This window comes from Haliotis cracherodii, unplaced genomic scaffold (assembly GCF_022045235.1).
Source record: "Haliotis cracherodii isolate W230 unplaced genomic scaffold, xgHalCrac1.p SCAF_7, whole genome shotgun sequence".
Classification (NCBI taxonomy): Eukaryota; Metazoa; Mollusca; class Gastropoda; order Lepetellida; family Haliotidae; genus Haliotis; species Haliotis cracherodii.
Genome location: NW_027266330.1, coordinates 22,797,188 through 22,823,523, shown reverse-complemented (window position 1 = coordinate 22,823,523; position 26,336 = coordinate 22,797,188). Strand labels below are relative to the sequence as shown.

The following is a 26,336-nucleotide window of genomic DNA, read 5'->3' as shown; positions in this document are numbered from 1 at the left end:
ATGGATGTTACACGAACGTCGTTTTTTGAAAGCCAGGTCTAGTTATAGCTGAAATGAACGGATGTCGTAGTCAGGAGAGACATTTCTTTAACGTAAACTAACTACAATCTATATACGTCTTTGTGTAAACGAACGCACTTGTACATTTAAATTATCATCCAACATAGCCGTGCAAGAAACAACATCAATCAATACATCACATTTCTGTTATCTGTATACAATGCTGTGTGCAACTGACAATCTACATTTTTCCATATTTTTTAAAACAGACGCATCTTGCCAAAAATAATTTAAATACTCGGGATTATATTGATCGAAGTACCCATATCCTGACGCGCATTCAGATCGCTTGTGCCGTTTCGACGCATGGCGGTCTTCGAGAAGGGGACGAGCCTTGTTTTAGTTTACGGAAACATACGAGTGGTGACGAATGTAATGATAATGTGGTGATCGGCGATGTCCGGAAGGGTAGACGAGGCTATCCGAGTGCGGAGACCCGTGCCAAAGAGAGGAGGGGACCCATGCAGCTCCCAGCCAAAACAGTGGACTGGGATTAAACGTGGCCAACAGTCGAGGTCAAACAAGCAAAGTAAGTACAAGTGCTATTCTACATTCAACGCGGTGTCAGCTGTTGCTACTCTTACAGCTGGTGTATGGGTAGTGGTGGCAGCAGTTTATACTACAATGGCGCTGTGAACTAAACTCGGACTTCGTAGAAAATGTCCGACACGAAATCCCAGGCATCGCATTGGTGTTGTTGATTGGAGGAAACAAGAAAATCAGGGTATAGACACCCTCCGGCGAAGAATCCTGTCAGAGAGTAGATCCCATCACCCTCACTCTTCCCCCTATCGCTTATATTTACCAATTATAATGGGAGGGCAGGGTTTGATTAACGTGCAGGCTCTTTATGATAGAATTGTATTGCACTTTTGCACACATTTATTTGTCTGATGATCCTCTTGTGAAGCTTTAAGAATCATGATGAAAACAAGGCATGTCACAGTTTTCTGAAACAAACAAAGGATATGTGATACCTTTGCAATGTCATTGTTTGATGTTGTTGATGGTTCTGTACTACTGGGCGGTACAGAAATGAGTGTTAACCAAACGAAGTGACATTAATTTATCAAATCGGACCAGACTCCGGCTATGCGAACGACCACTGCATCGAGTTTAGGTGCAGTGTGTTGAGAAGCTCAGCAACCCAGCAGAGTCCTTATCTTGGGTGAAGTCCGTCTGGCATGAAAAGTGAAACAGAATGCTTTCTGTTTGCTGCTCAGGACCAGTCACTTCCCACTAAAGTTGTGTCCCTTTTGACAGTAATGTGATTGACAAGATTCAGGAAAAACATGGCAAATGTGCAGACCTCGTTTTCGAAATGTCACGCCGCTTGCACCCCAAGTACCAAGTTGTCCGACTCCCAATTGTTCTCGGTGCCTAAGGTTTGGTACCTCTCAATCTGTTCACTGACATTGGGAGAGTACCCGGGTTTGCTACCAGGAATACAGCCCTTCTGACAATCTGGGTAATGCAGAAGGTTGCAGTGGTGGGGAGTCTTAACTTTCTCCGACAAGTTCTGGGTGGGTTCGACAAGGCAGCGCTTCCTGGGAGAAGTCCCATTCGCTGTCATGGCTGCGTGTAGAGAGGGCAAGGGCCCTGAGCTGACGATGAGCCTAACCAGCCTGACTGTGCCAGGATCACCCAAACCCTCTTAAAAATAAAAAAATAAAATAAAAAGTATAAATATAAATATAAAGTATCAAAGTATTCAGGAAAGGAATGTTGTTTTATACCGCAGTCAGCAGCTGTTCGAACTTCATCACGTCGGCCTGTACGTCAGTCTTTGAAGGACAAGCCATTGGGAAACAATTGGCGAAACGACTCGAACCTATATCTTAAGTAAAACAGTGTGTAAAGGCATTACGATCAAGATGTTAAAGCATAGTTCCTGCTTGTCCAAAGGTCACTTGGATGTTTTCACTGTTACGTATTTGAGTTAGCCTTGGTCAGGTAGGGACATCGCTAATAGAAACAGTGTATCTGTAGACGCAGCCTAACCTTCTTATTGCCATCCTATCTATCACGCAATAATGTGATTCGATTGATGACCATCCTCGCTTTAGCTAAGCCAATTTAGCATTTTTCAATGACACGTGGGTCGTCCCTTGTGTTTGGAAACTCCCCGCTGCACTTCCGATGCGGAGGGAAGCCAATTGTAAAGCAAGCCGTAAGTGTGTTTCTAAAATCTGTGTCAATTAAACACCGTTTCTCATAAAAGCTTTCGCAAGGACAAGGTCCCCTGTTTGGCATAATATTGATTGAACTATTGAGGGAAAAAGTCTAAAAGGATAATTTGCTGTTCGCCGCCCTACATATATGTAGACCCAGTGGGATTCCTTGTCAAGACAGAAGGCCAGGGCGAGTACTTTCAGGAAGGAGGTTGAACGGCTCTTAGCGTAACTTTTTCACAATGCCACAAAAACCTGAAAATACAAACTCAAAAATGCTTCATCGGATATACAGTTTTCTAAACTATGCCACTCCTGGGTGTACTTTACGACACGAGATTGCATTAGGTCAGTCAATAAAAAAAACCCTTTTTTAATCCTGGCTGAGGAGGGATGAGGAATATGTTTTTTTGTTACATTCAGGGCAGGACATGCTTTCCCTTTCAGAGAACACCTGGTGTCTTCACTGATTTTCAGAAATCCATTCATATAATGTTGACCGCTATTTTTCCTTTTACGCCCAATGGAATATGTTTCGTCGGATAATGAAGACTGGTGTTTTTCTGGCCTCGGCTTGATAGTTATATGACACATATTAAACAAAGACTTATCTTGTACATTTAATAGGTGAAATAATATATATATTTTAAATTAGTACGTACAGATATTCTCTGGTGATAATGTTTTATATTTAGTGGGCTACAAATCCATTTCAAAAATACATGACAAAAAAAATAATTTTAATATTCCCACAACAAACCGCAGAATCAAGTAGTTCGTGTACGTCATGGAATGTACGTGAGAGAAAACGTAGCCACATACGTACGAATATAGGGGTGGTCGGGTAGCCTAGTGGTTAAAGCGTTCGCTCGTCACTCCGAAGACCCGGGTTCGATTCCCGACATGGGTACAATGTGTGAAACCCATTTGTGGTGTCCCCCGCCGTGATATTGGTAGAATATTTGCTAAAAGCGGCGCCAAACCTCACTCACTCACTCACTCACGTACGAACATAATTAGAAGTGTACGCACGTGACAAGCCCGATGGTCACAAAACATTAGGTAGCGGGTACATAATAAATTTATTTTGTTGGTCGCATTTAAACAATGTTCCAGCAACATCATCAGAAGTCCTTCCTGTATAACCGAGATTAAGAGCGCAAAACAGCATGTGTTCACAAAGAGCCCTAAACCGCATTATAATAAAGCGCCTTGAACAGCACGTGTTACGACATAGCGTTCAACAACCATTGTTCAACACTCTGTTACTCTTCCGCTGCGACTGAAAGTCCAACACATATCTTGATGATGATGGTGCTCATTTTGGAACGTTTGCCAAAATGTTCGGAAAAGACCGTCCCCGAATATGGGCTCCATACTAAACTCTTCGATATGACTGTATATGGTGCGGTAGGGATGCCCGATGATGATAATGTTGCCTGAGGACCAGGTTCGATTCTCATCATGGGTGCTTTTAGTGAGTGAGTATGGTTTTACGCCGCTTTAGCAATATTCCAGCAATATCACGGTGGGGGAAACAAGGAATAGGCTTCACACATTGAACTCATGTCGTGAATCGAACCCGGGTCTTTGGCGTGATGAGCGAACGGTTTGACCACTAGGCTATCCGACCGCCCCAATATGGGTGATATAAGGGAAACCATTGTATTCCACGCCGTGGCACAGCTGAAAAAATGCTAAAAGGACGTAGAACCCACCTCGCATTCACACTTTATATATATTTCTACCCAAATGGCCTTGTTGCTTTTGATCGCCCAGATCACCGGTTACTTGAAGTTTTCAGAAGGTCCATTTTGACACGAACCAATCCCTCAAAGGTCATAATGTCCAATTCGAAACTCTTTCCATTAATATTATCTCTTCATCAAACCTTATCAGATCAATATGCTACACTCTAAAAATTTCAAGGATATCTATTGTTCTATACATTGCCGGAAATCTCACATCGACCGACACGTCAATCACAGCCAACACAGGAAATGTACATGAAACGTCATTTAATGAGAATAAAAACCACCGTACAATGCTCAAAGTATACCTGAATTCGAACATATGGTCTGGTTGATAGCACATTATGTCCTCCGTTCCTGAGGACTATTTAAAAGAGCTGGAAGAGCCCTAGCATTCAAGTGAGCTGCAAAATAGCACCTTTTACCAATATCACCCACAACGTCGTTGGCATAATGCAACGACGACGGGGGCTACATATGCCCCTTTTCCGAATCTGGCCATGATCAATGATGCATTCCATCAGCGTCTATACTGTAAAGCAATAGAAAATAGAAAAATACGAAGTAGGCCACCGATTCCTTCTCCATATTCTCGAAAGGCCAGGCATCGCTCTGTTAATGAGAGCGTTATGCTTGCTTCATTAGTAGTTTCTCCATTCTCCCAGACTCTTAAGGACACATTAGGGCGTTGCATTTCAACATGGGTACCGTTGCTTGTCAATTCTTAATTGTCACATATTGATAGGGCCACTTTTTCGTGACGGCGTATTGTAGATGCGGACTTCTTGAAAATCTACATTCATACACAAGAGTGTCGCGCGGTCGTGTTGAACTTAACAAGGTACTATGCCAATCTGTGTGATCCTAAAAAGCGCTTGCCCTAGAAAAAAACATTTCGTAATTGAGTGAACGTTCTGCGCTATATATTTCTGCAGGGTCATGTATGAAGTTGCACTTGCTAACCATAAGGACGATCGAATCGTTTAGAAAGGGGGTATTGACCATCAGTTGGTCACTTGTATGTGAAATATATGTAATGATTCCCTAATGACTAAAAGGAATCAATTATCGGAAATAACAGAACTTACATGCTTACATCGTGGACCTTGAAGACTAAAGAACCAAATAAAAAAATCGTTAATCCAGACAATACCGTTTTCACTGAATTTGAAATTACATTACTTGATTAACGAAGCGTAGTGATATCCTGAGAAGGTAGGCCTTTCAAACAGGCTCGGACTAAAGAAGTACATACATTTTGGATATAACTCTTTGTTCGTTTTTATTATTGTTTGCCTATGTTATATGCATATTTTATCAGCACATCCGATATGTGCGTCTATGTTAAAAATGAAACTATGTATATACGTGTACTTATATACACTATTTGCACAATTATTAACCGTGACAGAACGCACCGGCTTCTCCCGAGAGTCCACCAACCGGACATTGATTGCTATACACTTAAAGGATGCTTTGGGTAAAATTCATAAATTTGGAAACGTACGGTCCATTTTTTGTCATATTTATGTTAAGCTCATATAAAAAAATGCTGTATATTTAATGAGAAATCTGTCCGTTTAATGTAACATTCATATTTTATTGAGACAGTATAAGATTTGTCCAACCTGTCAATGTGCAAAAGCTTTGTCTTATTTATTGTATTCTTGGTAAGGTGGCCTTTATACCGAATATAAAATAGGTACGCAAAGAACAATGAAGAAAGAAGCGTGATTTATTTCACGATAAAATAGTGTTTACGTCCCTGATTGTTTATTGTCTCTTCAATGTTTTATTGTACGATAAACAACGATCACTCATCCTATAATTCTTAAATAAACTAGACCGCCTCCGTGGTCTAATGGTAGAGCGTCCGCCCGGAGAGCTGACTTGGTTGATGCATGTCATCGTATCCCAATTGCGTGGATCGATGCTCATGATGTCAATCACTGGATTGTTTGGTCCAGACTCGATTATTAACAGACCGCCGTCATATAGCTGAACTATTGCTGAGTGCGGCGTTGAACAACAAACAAGCAATATATGTGAGTATCAAAGTACTTTATCATAATTTTCTGGCTGAATATGGTAGTTTATACTTATATGATTATTGCTCCTAATTCCGACCCTAAGGACCCCATGCTTCTTAAATATGATCGACCGCCTCCGTGTTCTAATGGTAGAGCGTCCGCCCGGAGAGCGGAAAGTCCGGTGTTCGATCCCCAGCCGCGTTGTACCAAAAGACGTTAAAAGATGGTACTTGTTGTTACCCAGTCTGGCGCTCGGCATTAAGGGACTAAAACAAGGACTGGTCGGCTCGGAGTCAGCATACTGTGTCTGAGTGGGGTATTCATGTTAAACTGCGGCATGGTATCTCAGTGAGCTAGCACTATAAATCGGCATCAGTCCTGACTAGTACAAGCAGCCACACAAACACACACACGTACATGCACGTCGCTATATAAGTGCAATAATCTTGGCCTCGACGTTAAACCCCATTTCACCTCACATCACCTCACCTTAAACATGATCAGGTGACATGAAAGATTACGTGTCACTATTGCTCATTGTGGATCGCATGATTTTAGCTAAAGATTTTCTGGTCCAGGCTCGACTTTATTGTAATCCTTGGGCACGTTGGACACTCTTGTTATGTGCCCCTCCGGGAGTATAGGGATAGTGTCGGCACTATCGAGACATATGTGAGACCATTATCAAGAAGAACAAACACATGTGTACACATGGATAATGTCACCTTGAGAATAACATATGTCCATCCTGCACGCACGTGCATGTTCCTCAACAATCAAAAACTTCATTCCAGATCAATGGACGTTCATTTAACTTCAAACGCCGTTGCATCTCAGACCACCCAAAGGATATGGAATTACTGTGAAAAACCACTACAAACGGGTTGCATAACTTGAACACGCAAGCCTCGGTATCCTTGAGTCTCTTAAAGCAAAAGTAACTTTTTCGAGAGTAAATTAATCATATGTGTCTTGAGGAGCATCTGTACGCAAAGACCTTAAATGTGTCATCATTGACGACAACGAGAATTAAATAAGACAACGACATCTGGACGGTTAGAAAATAGGGACATTAAACAGTAGGTAGCATCACTAAAATAACGTTACTTCTAATCAGCTTGTTGTATATGGACATTGACTCACAGACGAGATCAGGGCCTTTCTTCGCCAACCTCGGACATGTTTACATGATACCGCTGAATGGGAGAGAGTATCTGATCATAAGGTGCTTCTAGCACTTCTGGACTGAGTACATCTGTCGTAAAACTGCAGGTGTACACTTAACGATTCATTAATTCAACAATAGCTCGACTGACTAAGGATCTTACACTTCTTGGACGATTGGAGAATAAGGGAATTTGGTTGTATTGGTTTAGCTTGACTGGACATGTTTGGGATGTAGTTTATTATGCTGGAAAAGGCCTAACATAAAATTATGTTCATAAATTGGTAACAACAGCTCGACGGAGAAAAGGATGGTAACATTTCGTTGATAGGTAAAAACAAGTTCGGGGAGTCTGTGAGTGAGGGAATGTGATCGTACTGGTTCAGCAGTGCTGGGCTTGTTGTGGAAGAACGTAGAACAAGTTCGGGGAGTCAGTGAGTGAGGGAATGTGATCGTACTGGTTCAGCAGTGCTTGACATGTTGGGGAAGAAGGTAGAAGAACAAGTTTGGGGAGTCAGAGAGTGTGGGAATGTGATCGTACTGGTTCAGCAGTGCTGGGCTTGTTGGGGAAGAACGTAGAACAAGTTCGGGGAGTCAGTGAGTGAGGGAATGTGATCGTACTGGTTCAGCACTGCTGGACATGTTGGGGAAGAACGTAGAACAAGTTCGGGTAGTCAGTGAGTGAGGGAATGTGATCGTTCTGGTTCAGCACTGCTTGACATGTTGGGGAAGAACGTAAAGTGAAGTCCGATGATTGAATGAGTCATGGATAAGGGAGGCTGGGTGTATTATTTTTACTGCGCCATTCAATGTTGATAAATGAGGGAAACACTTTTAAAACAAATGAGGTACTTAAGAAAGGGTTTATACGAGATTGCTAATTTGGTAACTTTTTCTCTGACATGTTACCAACACGCGAATGATCGATGGTGTTTTTTATGCAGCTTTTTCGGAACAACTTAATCTTCATCACGACAGTGCAGTCAGACGTATTTTTAAATTGTTTTTCTACGATGGTCAATTCAGTAACGCTTTTTACTACAAAGTACAACATATGTGCTTTACAATGACAGAATCTGGTTGTATAAAAACCTCCATATTTATAGTACCTGACTAAAATAAATGAAATGAGTAATATGAAAATAATTTCTCCAACCATGTAGATGATAAATGCTCTAACTTCGGTTCCATGTCACAATGATGAAGTTCGCCTCTTCAGTCTACTGTACATATTATGACCAAATTATCAACAAACAGGTTTTGAGCTTTTACGGCTATGCCATTTGTAACCATTAAACTGCATACGATGCTGATTCTCTGTCTCTGTGATATTAACAGATAAAACATTATAAAATGTCTCATTACAATAAACTACGGTTATAACGAACTCGAAGGGACCATTAATTTTAGTTCGTAATAACCGTAGTTCGTTATAAGCATATGTACAGCATAGATACAACAAATGGTCGGGACTAAGAAATAAGTTTGTTCTATCGGTCAGTTCGTTATAAGCGTGTTCGTTATAACCGTAGTTTACTGTATATCCTAGACGTAATATTGCATAATTAAGCAACGTGCAATGCATCAATAACTGGCAGTTATGTTGCCCATCCCTACCGTCGTATTAGTAAAATAAATCTTGCATTTTCGAAACCAGATTTGTAATTCCCAAATGAAACTAAGTTCAATTGGCTTGTATTTCTCAATTATGATATTGAATTAATTCTAAGCAGACAAGGCATATCAGCAGATTTCTGTTTTTCAATTGAATTGATGATCGCAACTTCATAAACCATACACTCAAATGAAATTGACATTTTCAAAGCATTTCAAAGTTAATTTCAAAACTAGCAATTACAATTTATTCGACGATAACCATGTTAGGTATTTTCGGTTCCGCAACATGTTCAATTTAATCTTCTCTAACCAATGCCTGTCAGCTGTCAACGTCAGTTTGAAATGAACAATGTCGAAATCGACATGTTAATCTGAATATTATCACCATTCACGAAAGCTATCATCACGAGTGTTTACATGCTATTAACAACAGCACCTCATCAATCCCTTTGGGAATCAAGTACATGATTAAATGACTACAATAACTGCATATTGCTAATATGTGGACAATCTCATTATACAGAAATGGGCGATTACGGTTGCCGTCAGAGACGTAGAACAACGTTGGTTATCACGTGGTTGTTGCGGTGATGTCACGGGGCATGATGGCGAATATGACAAATGAGGTTACCTATCCAATCAACCTCCAAGAGTAAAGTGCAAGCGTAATATTAAAGGACATGTCACAACAAGCATAATTGATAGTTCATCAAAACCAGAAACCATATTAGTTTCCTGGTCGATCTAATAACCACGCAATGTTCATTAGCAAAGAAATTGTAATCAGCTTGATTAATTTCATAAGATGAGAGTATTCCAATTTGTCAAATTGATAATATATCATCCCTTAAGAAACTCCTTAAAATATGAATAATGATGACCATTTGTACCGTCTTTGGTAAACGCATGCAATGATTTGGAAGCAAAATGGATGTTTGTTTGTTGTTTAACGCCACACAACAATATTCAAGGTATATCACGGCGGTCTGTAAATATTCGAACCTGGTCCAGACGATCCAGTGGTTGATATTATGAGCAACGGTTTACACCGTCGGGTACGAAATTATTATTTGATACCTAACTACACTATTCTGTCAGTCAAAGCTAATTTAAAAGTAGGAATGATAATAGCATTGTGTTTCCAACACCATTACATGCCCAGTAAAGACACGGGGCAGAACACACTTTCATTACAGAGAGTTAAAGAGACAATTTAAAAATTAAATAGCTGAAACCTCAAGAGGTAAGTCTGACAATCAACAATTCATTGTTGTAACTTACGTTTCTAATTACACTGAGTAGCTCAACGTGTCTAATGTGTTTGCTGTCTGTTTCAAATGACTGTCTTGTTTATGCAGGAAGCTTCACAACCCTATTTGACATAATTACATTACAGTCTCACGAGAGCAACATTTTCTCTACCGATTGTGCCAGAACAAAAGGTCTACATTTCTAATGCGTCATGTTTGGCTTTTTGAAACCTTTCTTTGTTGTCAGTCACAGTGTCGAATCAAAAGACAGATAACAAAACAACCTTTGATGATGATGTCAAACTGTTCACAGCAACGTCGATGAGGTTCATACAATATGGCATTGCTGTTGTTCTGTGATACTGCATTTATTCACTTAACACGAAATCTTTCATTTAAACTTTCCAAGCTATCAAACCTCAAATGACATTTTCAAATAAAAATACTCCATTTCGAAAATTTAAGAAAATATTAACACTCGCATCATATGACTATAATCGAAATCCCAAACTAAACTATCAAACGCATTTTGAAACAACCATTAAGGTGTATCCAGTTCATTTCACATTTGCAAATATTCTTTAACTGGTTAGAGTTACTGGTCACTCCGTACATAGAATATTTAGAATAAGAATTTCCTGTTCCATTAAAGGCTGAAAAGAGAGCAACTGCCTTTTTTATGTATGGTTATGATGATTATATAATTTACAATGTGATGGCACATCTGTCACAAGAGAAGTGCCCCGCCGGTACCCTTGTTAGCAAAGCTCCAGCACACAGTGTGGCGTAAGAAGCCGCTCAATTGAATCGCGTACTTGGTTCTTGCATGTCATTGTACCCAAAGGAGTAGATCGTTTTTTCTTCTTTCAAATGGGGCGGTCGGGTAGCCTAGTGGTTAAAGCGTTCGCTTGTCACGCCGAAGACCCGGGTTCTATTCCCGACATGGGTACAATGTGTGATACCCATTTGTGGTGTCCCCCGCCGTGATATTGCTGGAATATTGCTAAAAGCGGCGTAAAAACATACTCACTCACTCTTCTTTCAAACAACGACCATTTACCGGCCTCTCGTGTTATAGTTTATTTTAGAATATTGCGGCTTAAAACAATAACTTAAACAAAAAAGAGATATTGCATTTATTGCAACATATAAAGTGCATTTTTAGTGTCCAAGTTGGCATGTTGCTGCAATGTTGCCTATGGTGATATAAACCTCACCCAATCACCCAATCACCAATCCCAACAGGGAATTTATTCCCTGCAATATTTACATATATACCTATCTTTCTTTAACTACATTAGTCACCTCGTGAGTGAGTGAGTGAGTGAGTATGGTTTACGCCACTTTTAGCAATATTCCAGCAATATCACGGCGGGGGACACCAGAAATGGGCTTCACACATTGTACCCATTTCGGGACTCGAACCCGGGTCTTCGGCGTGACGAGCGAACGCTTTAACCACTAGGCTACCCGACCGCCCCAGTCACCTCGTGAGACGTATATCAGACATGTAACCTTGCATTAAAGTTTTATTTGAATAATATAATCGTCGATGTTTTCATTCGCGTACAATTCATAAAAAAGCACCACGAAACGTTTCTTTAAGGAAATAAATCTAATTTCGATTTCCGAAAATAGCTCCTGATAAAAACTATCTTTCATTTGCGTGTTAAATGGAACTATGCCAAATCGCTGACTTCATTAGAGGAAAGAATAAAATCCGACTGAACACTAATTTGTTTAGACAATGGATAAGAGGGGCGCAAGAAAATCGGAAGTGTTAGCATGTCCATTGACATAACACGCATATATGATGTAGTAGGATCATACTTATTGATATGACACATAGTGGTATTTCCCTTACATTCTAAGAACAATATGTTCTTTCCTCAAAACAGATTATTTTTTGTCGTTGTGTTAGTACCTGGTTAAATGATGAATACCAAGCACGTCATACAGTGCCACATTATATGATACACATCAAATGTGTTATGATAGACATCAACAACAGATTTTATTATTAGAGGCTTGTTAAACCGTTAACGTTTGATAAGGGTACGTCTGTCTTGTTGATAAACGTTATGTCTAAATCATTGCTAATATCTAAACATTATGAGAATGAATTCTGGCAATGTTGTTTTAATATTAAGTATTTCGCATGTTGAAAATAATATCATGTACCGCTTCCTAATTGTGTCATGTACACATTTCCTTTCATAATTTCCTTATATCTCTGTCACGTATTGAAAATGTATTACTTTAGAAAAATCAATAAAAGATAATAATTCAGATAAAAAACCAAAAGGATATTTTTTTGTATAACATATATCATGTAATTACATAACGTCAAAGCCTGATAATAACCAGTCTTGATTATCCTCCGAAACAGATTCCATTGGACGTAATGGGCAAAATAGCTGTGAAAATTATATCAATGGATGACTTTAAATCAGTGATGACACCAGGTGTTCACAAAAAGGGTAAGCATGTCTGGCTTTAACGGTAGCACCCGCCACTTCACAATTTGCATAAAAAAGTAAGTGTTTGTTTGTTTGTTGCCTGACGCCCCAAGCCTGCCACGCGAGGCTTAAAAACTCGATTTTATGTTAAGTCAAATATACATTAACATTAAGGAAAAACTACTTTGCTCCATACTAAATGTTAAGTAGTCCGTCATAAAAAAATCCCTTTGATGCCAATGCAAATAATTATGCCATAGATGTGTGGTAACAACTCACATTTGTCATTGAAAAGACACTTCAAAACCCTTGAACACGCACATGCCGCATGGCTAAGTATTATAACGCTTACTTATCTTTCTGATTCCTTATTTCGCCATTTTTCACAGAGAATGGGGGAAATGAGGGTGCGTATGCAGTGCACTGAAAGATGTGCTACAATTTGTAGGATACTTTGAAAATCTTGGAGAAACCCTGAACCATTTCCTTGAAGCCTAAATGGAAATGAGACCTCTGAATGGTGAGGCGCGAGGATTCTAAGTGGCACCGGGTCGACATTGTGTGGGCTCTTCATGCTTAGAAAGTAGGGACCTTCATCCATTATTGGGCTTTAATGTGTTCTTGGCAGGATGATGTAAATGCAGGAAAAGTAATACTCAGTCTGCAGACCTCTGAATAAGACACCCAAATGTATGGAGGAATTAACGGATATACGTAATAACATGATTGTAATATCTCAGACAATGATGCTGTGAGCTTCTGGAATCTCGCATCCAATTTCGAAAAGAATTAGTTGGCGTTGAGCGAGTCCAGATAATTCTGTCTTTTAATTTGTTGGTTAATAATTTAAAATTAAAGTATTAATATATAAGCACCGCATTGGTATGTCATTTAAGTATCGTGTTCATATCTTCTTTTCTAAAATTGCTAGGTAATGTCACAGCAAACATGTCATCCACTTTCATTGTGGAACTGAATGCCTAAAAAGTACTGCGAAGTATATTAACTTCATTTTAACGGAAATCCTACATCCTCTTGACTACAGATTGTACACGAAATGTGGAAAAGGATATTTTGTGACAATTTGACGAAATCCATACTGTCCGAATATTCGGACACATTTCTTTTCATCGGCTGCTGAGTAACACATTGGTGTGGACATCTCATGATACCTGCTTCCACAGCATATAATGCAATGACGCCTGAAGATGATTATATTTCATCATGTTTCCTGATAAGTAAATTAATGATCCAGCTCACGCATGGCAACGTCAGCTTTGAACTTACGAAATAAATTCGAATAAAAGTATCATAAACCACCACTATGGATCATTTCCTTATGAACATTGATATAACACAGATATGTCTCAAAAGTTACAAGCAGGATTGTTTAAATAATAGTTCGTTGATGGATGTTGTAATATATTGCTTTACAAAAGTTCAGAAGTGCTTAACAAACAGTATTTGAAGTAAGTTGAATAACGGTATTGATCCAGAATGAACAAGAATCAGCGTTTCTTTAACTGTCACATGCAGAAATCAATCTTGACAATCAAACAAATCAAACAAGACGGTGGTTTGTGCCACAAGTAAATAAACTTTTTAACTTTACACTCGGAACAAATGTTTAAACGCCTCTAATTTCCAAAAGAAGAAGTGTGGTCTTGGTGAACGTTTCAATGTGAACGTTTCCGTGTAATAAAATATATATTTAGATATTATATTATTAGTTGAGACTATCATTCCAAATGTATTTTCTATCTGTTCCAACATAGACAAACATGTAGTATCCAATACATAAGTCAGTACGCGTTTGTTGTTTTACGCCGCACTCAGCAATATTCCAGCTATATGGCAGTGGCCATTAAATAATCAATTCTTGACCAGAAAATCGAGTGGTTGATATTATGAGCAACGTTCTACGCCGACATAATTCACAAGTAATGATGTCTGGATATCATGATATTTACGTCACACAAACAATCCAAATGCCACTAACGTTGGATCAGTAATAACTGTTTAATGTAATGTGTTCCATAACCTCATCACTAAACTATTGTCAGCAAGTGAAGTTATTTTAAAATTATATATTTATTTTGTTCCGTTATTCCTTCTCGTGTGTATTTTAACGCCGCTTTAAACTTTATTTCAGTGATACCGCCCCAGGTCAGCTTGATGTGCAAAGAAAGCCAGAAGTGATGCAGGTCTTAAACGTTGACTTAAGCCACCTTCATAACATATCCAGTATGAATTGTTACTTATTAAACGAGACAAAACGATATAATGTAAATACAAAAGTAAATATAAAGTAATTTACTCACCCATATCGACAAGCCAGCAGAAACAGTAACTGCAGGGAACACCGGCAGTTCATCTTTATCTGCCGAAGGTTGCACCGCCACTCCTGAAACGGTTGAAAACTGAATGAAAGATTCTAGGTATTTGTAGGGTCGAGCACACCTGAAGGCCTGTGTGGTAGAGCGAGCCATTCTAGAGATCCAATTAGGCCAATCGCATTGCAGCTCCGGTATCGATCAGCTGATCGAATGTGTGAAGGAGCGCTGATGATTGACAGACAGACACGTAGCAGTAGAATTAGTTTTCTGGTCTTGTTAAACATGTCGACGGCAGTGAGAGCAGCCTATTCGGCTTATAAACACAAGAGTTGATGGGACCTCTATTCTTGTCATTTCCTTCATGAAAAGTCCAAAGTGGACTGGATACTTTTGTGAAATAGTTCTCGTAATAAAAACATGGATAGATTGTTTTTTCTTTAAAAGTCAACAAATGAGGATAATAAGTTGTTGCTTTTTATAATAAACCTGGAAGACGACAATGGAAGCACGTAGACCATTGGAATTGGCTTTTAATGACGTGTGGTAGCAGGCATATTGTGCCCAGTGGAGAAAAGAGACTAGGTCTTTCTCAGTCTGTGAGAAAATGCTGTTATGTCTGCAAGAGCAAACATGCACATGTTGGTAGAAGGATGTAGAATAATAATGGCAATATTACAAGTGCATGGATGGTGATTTGACAGAAGGGGCCAGTGTGGGTAACCCTAGACAACTGACTCAGTCAGATGTATGTATGCATTGCCGCGGCAATCTTTGGAGGATAAGATAGACACATTGAGTGATAGGTGAATGACAAGATACATGTGTGGATAGATTGCTAGATGGACAGATGGATGGTGGATAGATGTCAGATGGATGCGTAGGTATATGGGTGAAAGGATGGCTGTTTGCATGGAAGGTCGGATGTATGAGTGGACGTTCCCCATCATAGTATGTGCTGACAATTTAATTTCCATCCTCACCGTCATTGCAACAAAAGACGTTGTTCTCTAATTTTTATCAACAGCTAGATGTACGTCTTATGCCATTCCGCTTCCACCTGCCCATGGCTTCATTCTCCTGCTGCTGGATTTCTAATTATAACGAGGGCACGGGTGGCCCAGTCGTCGAAGGTGCCGCAATTCGCTGTGCAGAGTTGCGTCCCTTGGGCACGCCAGAAACCTATGATTGTGGGTTCGAATCCCGGTTCCCCCCGATTGTGTTTCTAGGTTTGTCAGCACCATACCCGTGCTCGTGGGTTTCACCGAAGTGGTAAACGTCTGAGACCTGCATCACTTCGGGCTTTCCTCCCACATTAAGCTGACACGCTGCGATATAACTGGAATACTGTTAAAAGCGGCTTTAAACCCAACTCAATCAATCTAATAATAACAGTGTAACTACTGGTGTCTGATGCCAGAACTACTACTACTACTACTACTACTACTACTACTACTACTACTTCTACTACTACTGTTGCTGCTGCAGCTGCTACTACTACTGCTGCCACTACTACTGCTGCCACTACAACTTCTAATCCTACTAGTACCACTACGACCACTGCTACTACCACTACCAGCACTGATAAAACTACCACCATCACCACCGCATCCACCACAACCACAACCACCACCACTACTACTACTACTACTATTACTACTACTACTATTACAAATACTACTGGTGCAACGTCTACTACTACTACTGATGCAACTGTTATAACAGCTCAGTACTACTATAACCAAATGTGACCAACGTTCCCAACGATAACTATGGATATAACCATGTTGACCACTTTTGACCACTTGTGTATTCATAACTGTGAATAGTTGGATACAAACAAGTGCTTTGATTTCCCACAAGAAAGTTATCAAAGAGAAGCCGATAATTAATAACGTCCTTAAAACAATGTTTGACGTCCTGTGTCAAGTTTTTCATAAAAGGACATATTGCTTGTTTTACACTGTATGGTCGAATAATTAATTCACGAACGCATACTACTTCACACGACCAAGATAATATTTACAGACTGACGGGAAGACGTTCTTCAGAGGACTCCTTAGCTTCAAAGCTGGATGATCTGTACCGTTTGCATGATGTGCGCCTAGTGTTCCCGTGTCCGTTAAATGTACATAGCTATGTAACAGCAATTTCATCTCGAAATATGTATGGCTCAATCGTTCATTAAACTGGGAACGCCGAAACTTGATCGAACATTGAAATTGGACCGTTATGCAAAGCACTTCTTGGACGTATTAGCTGAAAAACTGATGAAGCCGTTAGCATCTTTGTGATTCCATGGAGGAATAGGCCTTAGGTTCCAAATCACTCACTCACACCCTCATCCCAAACCCACACTCAATCACACCCTGGAATAGGTATTCGTTTGTTTGTTTCACTCACTGTCTCTGCGTCCGCAATAGGCAAGATCACAAGTGAAAATAAGCCCAAACTGAATGACAATATGTCAAAAGTGAGTTAGTGAGTTGGTTTTAACGCCGCTTTTAACAGTATTCCAGTTATATCACGGCGTGTCAGCTTAAGGTGGGAGGAAAGCCCGAAGTGATACAGGTCTCAGACGTTTACCACTTCGGTGAAACCCACGAGCACGGGTATGGTGCTGACAAACCGGGATTCGAACCCACAATCATAGGTTTCTGGCGTGTCCAAGGGACGCAACTCTGCACAGCGAATCGCGGTGCCTTAGACGACTGGGCCAACCGTGGCCCCTGATGTCAAAAGAAATACGAATAAATGTTGCATTACAGTGACGGCATGAGGTGTTCGCGAGACAGGATGCCATGACCCGTTGGGCTGCGACGATTAATCGGAGAACTGATGCATCGCGATACTTGGCACGATCATCGTATCGTGACATACAAAACGAAAACACTGATCAGAAGAAAATATACATCGACTTCGACTGCTTATAAGAAGAAAAGGAAACATGTACATATTTAATTTTTTTTCATCATTTCATGTTCCATCATTTATGGTACAATAAGCCAAAATAAATTTCATTTGAATGAATGAATCAATAAAAAGCAATGAAACACATATTGGGTTTTAACTGTCACTTTACGTTCTTGCAAAATGGGCCTGCGTTGTGCCAATCAGTGCCATCCAAAGACTCAAAGAGAAAAATGCTAAGTTTTTCAGCAGAACAGAACTCTTTCTGTTCTGCTGAAAAACTTAGCATTTTTCTCCCATCTTTTTATGAACTGTAATGATTGGGGATTCAACCGCTTGCTTTTATACCCTCTGTGCTATCATCGAAAACGCTGTTTAAAACGAAATAAACAAACGATGTTTTTTCTCCAAATGTAACTTCTAACAGTCATTGATGTTGGTTATGTTTGAACAATCGTTTTCAGACTGATTTACTTTCCTTTGGCCAAGGTATGAAAACCTATTCAACAATCTAACAGTATATACTTTCTTTTGATAGGCAGTTTATGTGCAAATATGTATAGAGGCGAAAGGCATGATAAACTGTGTGAATATGAACTGTTTCATACTATTTCCTGAAGGTGTTAACAAGTGTGCTCTCAACACGGTTACTTTAATAAAATTGGTTCCTTTGGGATTCCGGGTAGAAAAAAATCTCAAGAAACACATGCTGGTCGTAAGAGGCCATTTAATGGATTAGACAGTCAGACACGGTGATTTGTTTGATTGCGTGTCATCGTCAACTATGGGATCGTTGCTCATGATATCAATCAATGAGTTGATTGGTCCAGACTTGATTAGTAACAGGCCGCGGCCATGTAGCTGGAACATTGCTGAGTGAGGCGTAAAACAACAAACACAAACGCACGCCAATTGATTATAAATGTTCCGTAGCATGTAACACTTCCCACCACTGATATCCATATCGTTTCGTGAAAAAGAATGTCGTTACAGCGCTACTGACATGTCGTACCGGTAAGAGGTGAGGTGAGGTTGGGTGAGGTTGGGTGAGGTGAGGTGAGGTGAGGTGGGGTTTAATGTCGCTTGAAAGATCATTGCACTATACAGCATAGATACGCGATAAATCGCAAAGAACAATTAAGAACAAAGCATGGTTTATTTCACGATAACACATTGTTTGATTGTGGGAATATGCGGGAAACACCAAACTTAGTAAACCTGTTCGTACAATTGTCTTGTCCGACATTTCCGAGGTCGGATTCTTCTCAGGGAGTCATCATTATCAAAATTCGGGTAAATATTGTTAAAGCTTGTACATTTCATCATCATCATCACCCTTAAAGAGGATGTAAATAATGTTGACATCTCATGTAAGAAATAAACGACTCGTGGTCGTTGTCTATCGTACAATAAAACACTGCAGGGAGATTAAAACACTCGGGGCTGCACCCCGCATGGTTTATTCTCCCTGCAGTGTTTTATTGTACCGTTAAGACCCTTTACTTGTGAAGGACTTGTCACTATGTAACTACATGTACACCTCCAAATATAGTGCTGGCTCTTTTGAAGATAATATTATGATAAAAAAAAAAAAATTGAAAACTTATATAGAAAGATGTTTTCGCACGGTCAACTTCGCCGGCCTTCAAATGAGACAGGACGCAAGTATGATAATGAAGATATTCTGTTTAATTGACACATCAAAGTCCAAGGTGTGACAACAATCCAATCAATGTCTAGGTAACATCACGCAGCCTCGTTTAGAGAGTTCGCAGCTCAAGGCTTAACTTTTCCAATTTATAATAACTCAATTTGGTAATTGGAATTGACGAGGAAGCAGTATTGGTGGACAATTACCTCTGTAATGCCGAGGAAGGTATAATGTCAATCTAAAATTGTCCTTAATCAGTAGGATGAAGCAAATGAATTTTAATGATAGCATCACCGTGATGATTAGAACTCCATACCTAATGGAGGGATCATTTCAAGGTTGTTGCCGATGTGGTTCATCTGGAATGTGTCTATATTAGGCTAGAACATGGTACAATGATCCATACACCGCACCCCTGTTAATGCGAACGGTTAATGTTGGGAACGTCTGTATAATCGAAGGGATTATATATATAAATTAGTCGGGAAATGGGGTAATCGAGATTTCATTTGGAAAGGTACACCGATTGAAGGTTTGATACGTTCAGTGCGAAACGTCAAGGTTGTAACAGATAGAAATAATTACTATTGTAGTCATCCTTTCAGACAAGCCTGTGGTTCTCGGGTCAGGGTTGGGCTTTGGTAACGGTAGACTAACTTCTAGTCTCTGAAATAAACATATGTTACAGAAAAAAACAGTTGTGAAATGATAGTTATAAAATATAATAAAAAGGAGCCGAGAGACCTTCATTTTCTGACACTGCAGTAATCTAGACTTGCCAGAAATTATAGACTTACATGGGCGTGTAACGCACAGAGATTAGATCCTCTAAATGTTGAAAATGAAAATGGTGTTAGGAGTGTAAGCACGAGAGTTTTGCTCTCTAGATTACAAGCGGAAGGGACATGTGTCTTGTTAAAAAGATCAAGCAAAAAATCAGAAGACGTCAGCGAATCATATCAAGTGTGCTGTGACACCATATGTTCGCAAACGAGTAGACGTGTGTAATTCTCAATTTTTACAGACGGGTTACTTATTGTGACAGTACCGTTTACAAAATTAATGTGAATATCAATACACACAACATTTGGACTATTTCATTAAGCTATGCCACTGGCAAATGTACCTCCCTATCCTATCTGCAAAACAAATGGTGAATATATTTTCACTGTTAACCCTTTGTCTTCGGTTGTACAAGGCATAGCTTTGTAGTTGTTGGCGATAACTTCACCAGAGGGTGTTTTAGATGACAGAGAACATTGTGCAAATATGATAATTATTACATCTAATGGTGCAGGTCAAATAAGAAATTGCATCGGACATATATGTTGTCACTGCTGCGTCAAAACCTTTAACACGCATACAATGTGATATGAAGTTACGTGCGCGTTATCTAAAATGTTCCACGTGTAACATTCATAAGTACGTGTCTGAATAATCATCAACATATTTTCCACACATGCCAACAATCTCTAATCATGGAATTTAAATGATAACTAGATAACATCGCTGCATTGGTCAGTGATAACGACCAAATTAACATGACGCCAGACACACATCGCCTCAATGCCCCTGTATCTCGACGTGAAACTTAATTGAACGCAATTACTTATCAATATCCTGGTGATTCTTGAACTAAAACAGTCTGTACGGCGTGGCTGAGTACAAGAGTCCAGTAATCATTTGCTTCGACCTTCTTCCACCTGGCTTTGTGGGGCTTTGTGAGGGGATGTCGCGCTGACCATATTAAATATCACTGTCGGCCAGCCAAGGGATTATATTCTCCTCATTGTTAGCAGCTAGCATCTGTTATTTATCAGACAATTGATGGACGGAGCAGCACCAGCTTGTGGTGACACTCCGGACAGCGTCCACCGAGCAGCAAAGTGACCATGTCAAAGCTAATTACAGTAAACTACGGTTATAACGAACTCAAAGGGACTACTAATTTTAGTTCGTTATAACCGTAATTCGTTATAAGCATATATACAGCATAACTACAGCAAACAGTCGGGACTAAAAAGTTAGTTCGTTATATCCGTCAGTTCGTTATAAGCGTGTTCGTTATAACCATAGTTTACTGTATATACTTGTGTAATTGTGATGTAACCTGGCTTGGTGTTGTGGATGTGTTCAAGAACACGCAAAAGGTTCATTCACAAATCCAAAAAATACATTTTTCACCTTCCGCATAATATTTTCAGTTGCACATATTGATTGCAATTGCAATGGTAAATGCCATCCACAGTGTTGAACCGGTAATCTGTCTGGGGAATACACGTTCATGTTGATTGGCTACTAGCTGAAGGTGATGTCATCCTTTTGATGACTTTAAAGTCGTTTTTTATGACGTTGTTAGGATCACAATAGATTAATGTTTTATTATATTATCTGAAACCCCTCCGTTGACTTTGTTTACTTTTAAAATAATATCATTGGTAACATATGGAAAACACTACGCACACCGCCATGTTTCAGTGAAACCGATTCCATTGGGCATAAGAATGAAAACCACACGAATGGAGCACTGAAAATCAGTGATGACACCAGGTGTTCACGATGAGATGTTTATATTTTATAAAACATGTCATTGTATGGCAATGCTTGTTATAAATTTACGAGTATTTTACTTTTATCACGTATTTTGTGCACCATTAATAAATAAATTCATCACTGTCCACTATAACTATTTTAGCACTTGCAGTGCTTTTAAGAACATTAGTGTCTAATAGGCCCACGCTGGCCGAGCGATGTATATCTTTTAATATATTTTACCTCCTGTATAAATTGATGTAATTTTATGTATACACCGCTGGACACTTAAATAAACTATTTTTCTTCTTCTTCTTCTTCTGTTACGAATATACAAAATCTTTCTAAAAAATTAACTGCAATACATAACGTAAAATGAACACATAATACATAATAATATAAAAAAAATTCCCAGTAAATCATATGGTAGGTAGCGATAAACATAATCAATACGTACATGTTTGTGTACATACGAGACAAAGTGTGTAGATTGTGTAACAGAGTCGTCATTGAACGATATTCTTTCCACAGCTGCTCGACTACACGTAAAAGGAGAGTGTTATCGACGGATATATTTTGCATTTGCAAAGTCCTTCAATACTGTGTGTTTTCAGATACAGGGATATTGTTTAGCATTTTGCGCTCTGTCATTTTAACAATTGTAAACTCAATATTAAGGAATAACATTGCAAGCAGGAATCGCAATGCAAGCGCTGTGTTTCAAATGAAGTGTAGGATTATCGGTTAACGTCCGTAAATTGGAACAACACGTTCCAGAGTGAGTGAGTGAGATGTCTTTAACGCCGCTTTTAACAGTATTCCAGTCATATCACGGCGTGTCAGCTTAATGTGGGAATAAAGCCCGAAGTGATGCAGGTCTCAGACGTTTACCACTTCGGTAATACCCACGAGCACGGGTATGGTGCTGACAAACCTAGAAACATAATCGGGGCGAACCGGGTTTCGAACCCACAGTCATAGATTTCTGGCGTGCCCAAGGAACGCAACTCAGCACAGCGAAATGCGGCGCCTTAGACGACAGGGCCACCCGTGCTCCCTAACACTTTCCAGAACCTACTGACTAATATCGGTAAACGCAGTGCTCGGTGGCACCACCGGGTTTCCAAATTTGACGCATCAGTGACAAAAATGATGTCCTATGCAATCACCTATTTTGACTTGTACCATATGTTCCCGTGTTTGTTCAGGCGAACGTCTGACTTGACTTTACATGTGTCTGTGACGGTGCCACCGGCGGAGCAGTGTACGTTCACCTTTTCGCGAACACCTGGTGCCATCACTATTTGATAGTGATTCATAAACACATGCTCATGATATTGTCGGATTGGCACAAACGAGATTTCTGTAGAATATGGTAAGGGTTTTGTGGCTTTTAATAAAATACGAACGCGACAAAAACTGTATCATTAGCATGTGTTTATGAATCAATATCAAACAGCGATGACACCAGGTGTTCGTGAAAGGAAGCCATCGATGTAACGTGACTCGTGACTTCGTAGGACATGCTTACCCTTTTCGCGAACACCTTGTGTCATCACTGATTTTCAGTGATCCATTTATCCATGGTATCCATGGTAGGAATCGTACAACCGAAGAAATCGATTTCCTTAAACAATTGCTTTTATTTACATTCTTGTCCATGGGATCAACTGTGTTTATCCTCACAAGCAATAAAAACTGTGATTTCTTATTAATCCTTTCGTATTTTTGAACAAACACATTTATCCAGAGATGTACCATATTTACACATTTATCCATAAATGTAGTATACTTACACATTTATCCATAAATGTACCATACGTACACATTTATCCATAGATGTACCATATTTACACATTTATCCATAGATGTACCATATTTACACATTTATCCATAAATGTACCATACTTACACATTTATCCATAGATGTACCATACTTACACATTTATCCATAGATGTACCATACTTACACATTTATCCATAAATGTACCATATTTACACATTTATCCATAAATGTACCATATTTACACATTTATCCATACATGTACCATATTTACACATTTATCCATATTTACATATGTTGGTTGGTTGGTTTGTTGTTTAACGCCGCACTCGGCCAAGTCGGCAAGACTGACCACCCGATCCCCTTAGTCGCCTCTTACGACAAGCATAGTCGCGTTTTATTTGCACATGCAGCCATATACTCTTCGTGAGTTGTTCTGAATTTGTTCATGTTCATCACGATCTTGTATCATGTAGATCAACACATCAGAACTTATGGAATACAGTTATGAAAAAAGAATCGAAATTTTGTCGAATGTGAGGTTTATAATAAAAGGCAGCATGAGCTTTGTGCAAGTTGCGGTAACTGTTTATCTGTGAAAGTTCACCTTTGATATTTACTTCAGATCATCCCTTGACGACAGATATTCCGTGTGGAACAATTTAATGCGATTGTCTGAAAGATTTGGTAAGGTAATTAAGCACAGAGGCTAGATTTGGCTAGCAAAGAACCAACAGACCAACCTTATTGTGTGACTATTAATTACGATGTGTAGCAATGATACTCGTTGAGTGTCTGCAAGATAAAGATATATAGAGATAGGTAGACACATTTAGTATTGTATTGTCAGATATGACGCCTTGGTTTCAAGCAAGTACGTTGACTTGCAATAGGTCTAGCTGAGTGTCTGCAGCATAATGATAAATGGAGTGTACATGTATATTGTATTGGCAATGTGGGGATCTGATGAGATGGCGGTCTTTATAGAGGTCGAGGGTTAAGGTTCTACTCCACCAGATCAGAACCAGTTGGGACAGTGCAGTTTTCATAGCCTTCAGTGCAGATCGAGTGATATCTGCAGGCTGTGATTGGAGGATATTGTGTAAGATTTTTATGTCTTTTAAATTTACATCCATCCAGTTATTAAAACTTACCATGTTTTTCTATATTTAGTACTGTCTTTTTCAACATGATGACTTATGCTGAATGTGACCACAGCTTTTTCTAAGTAGGTGATATTTGGAGCGGAACAGGGGATGGTGTGTTTAGCTTCCTGTACGCGGAAAAGGAGCTAGCTAAGCTAGTCATTTTTTTGTTTTTATTGCTGCTCTCAGGCCAAACTGTGCACACACGTACAGGTAATAGCTGTTGAATGCTTATGGGAAAACATTTGGTTGTGTGTAACCTTAAATTCGAAACATGCATTTTGCAGCCAACTTTACTGATATCGGGTAAAACAACCTCTGTTAGCCAGACATGTACGAATTCTTCAAGGCATCTTCTGATGGGTCGACCAATGTCAACTTGACTCATGTTGTTCCACTCATCAGTGAGAGCAGCACCGAGTTCTTTGAGTGTGGTGGGTGAATTTTGACGTTGACGTACACGTCTGCCAATGACGTCCCAGACTAGCTCAAAGGGGGAAATGTCAGGACTGAGTGCTGCCCATGGCATGGCATGGATGTTTTGCTGTTGGAGGATTGAAAGATTATCATCTTGAAAGATGAAACGTTGCCAAATGGCACCAAGAATGGTGCGATGATGTTGTCCTAATAGTATTGACCTGTGACTCTTCCATGGACAATAAGGAGCGCAGTTCGGCCAGTCATAGTGATACCACCCCATAGCGTCGCATGATCAATGCTGTTGCCTTCTTAATTATCAAATGCGTTTGATAAAATGTCTTTGAACGGTTGGTTCCGAGAAAACAATATGCTTCTGCTCTCAACCGAGTCTGACTGACAATAGTAAATCAGGCATTACACCCATTGCACGTGCTTTCCGAGGTCACGTGCTTGATGGATATAAGAATGTTGCATTTGGGAGCTTGATTTCTTCGGAAATGTTGTTGCCACATGTTTCACTTACTGTCATTGCCAGTTTTACCAAGGACAAAATATCCCCCACTTGTTTTACATAGAATATGTATTTTGGTGTCCTGAATAATCGACCGCATCATTGGTCTAGTGGATAGTGGTAGGTGGTTCCATCCCAGCCGCGTCATACCAAAAGACGTTAAAGGATAGTATTTGTAGTGACCCTGCCTGACACTCGAAATTAGGGGGATTTAACAGCTGGTCAGCACAGAGTCAGTATACTCTGTCTGAGTTGGGTATCCATTAAACTGCGGTATGGTACCTCAGTGGGCATCCACTATAAAACCGGACTAGCGGAGGCAGACAAACACACAGACAGACAGACACACACACACACAGAGGCGCATGGACGTTGCTATATAAGTGCAATAACGTTGAAGCCCATTTCATCTGACCTGACCTGAACACAGGATCCCCACATTAGGCAGATGTGTTCTCTGTCATTAACAACCTCCGGCTGACCAACAGCTGATGAACCGCATCCAGTGTAGCGATACACACTGATTTTCCAATACAGTTTATCTACAA

The 26,336-nt window shown here is 39.7% G+C and overlaps 1 protein-coding gene across 1 annotated transcript in view; it reads right to left on the bottom strand.

Moving 5' to 3' along the window:
- LOC139448282 (cyclic AMP-inducible protein BP74-like) overlaps positions 1–26,336 on the bottom strand; it is a 56,470-nt gene that overhangs the window by 5,965 nt on the left and 24,169 nt on the right. The window contains exon 2 of the mRNA XM_071229823.1: positions 14,825–14,907. Coding sequence (XP_071085924.1) covers positions 14,825–14,877 — 53 coding nt within the window. The 5' untranslated portion in view covers positions 14,878–14,907. The remainder of the gene's footprint in view (positions 1–14,824; positions 14,908–26,336) is intronic.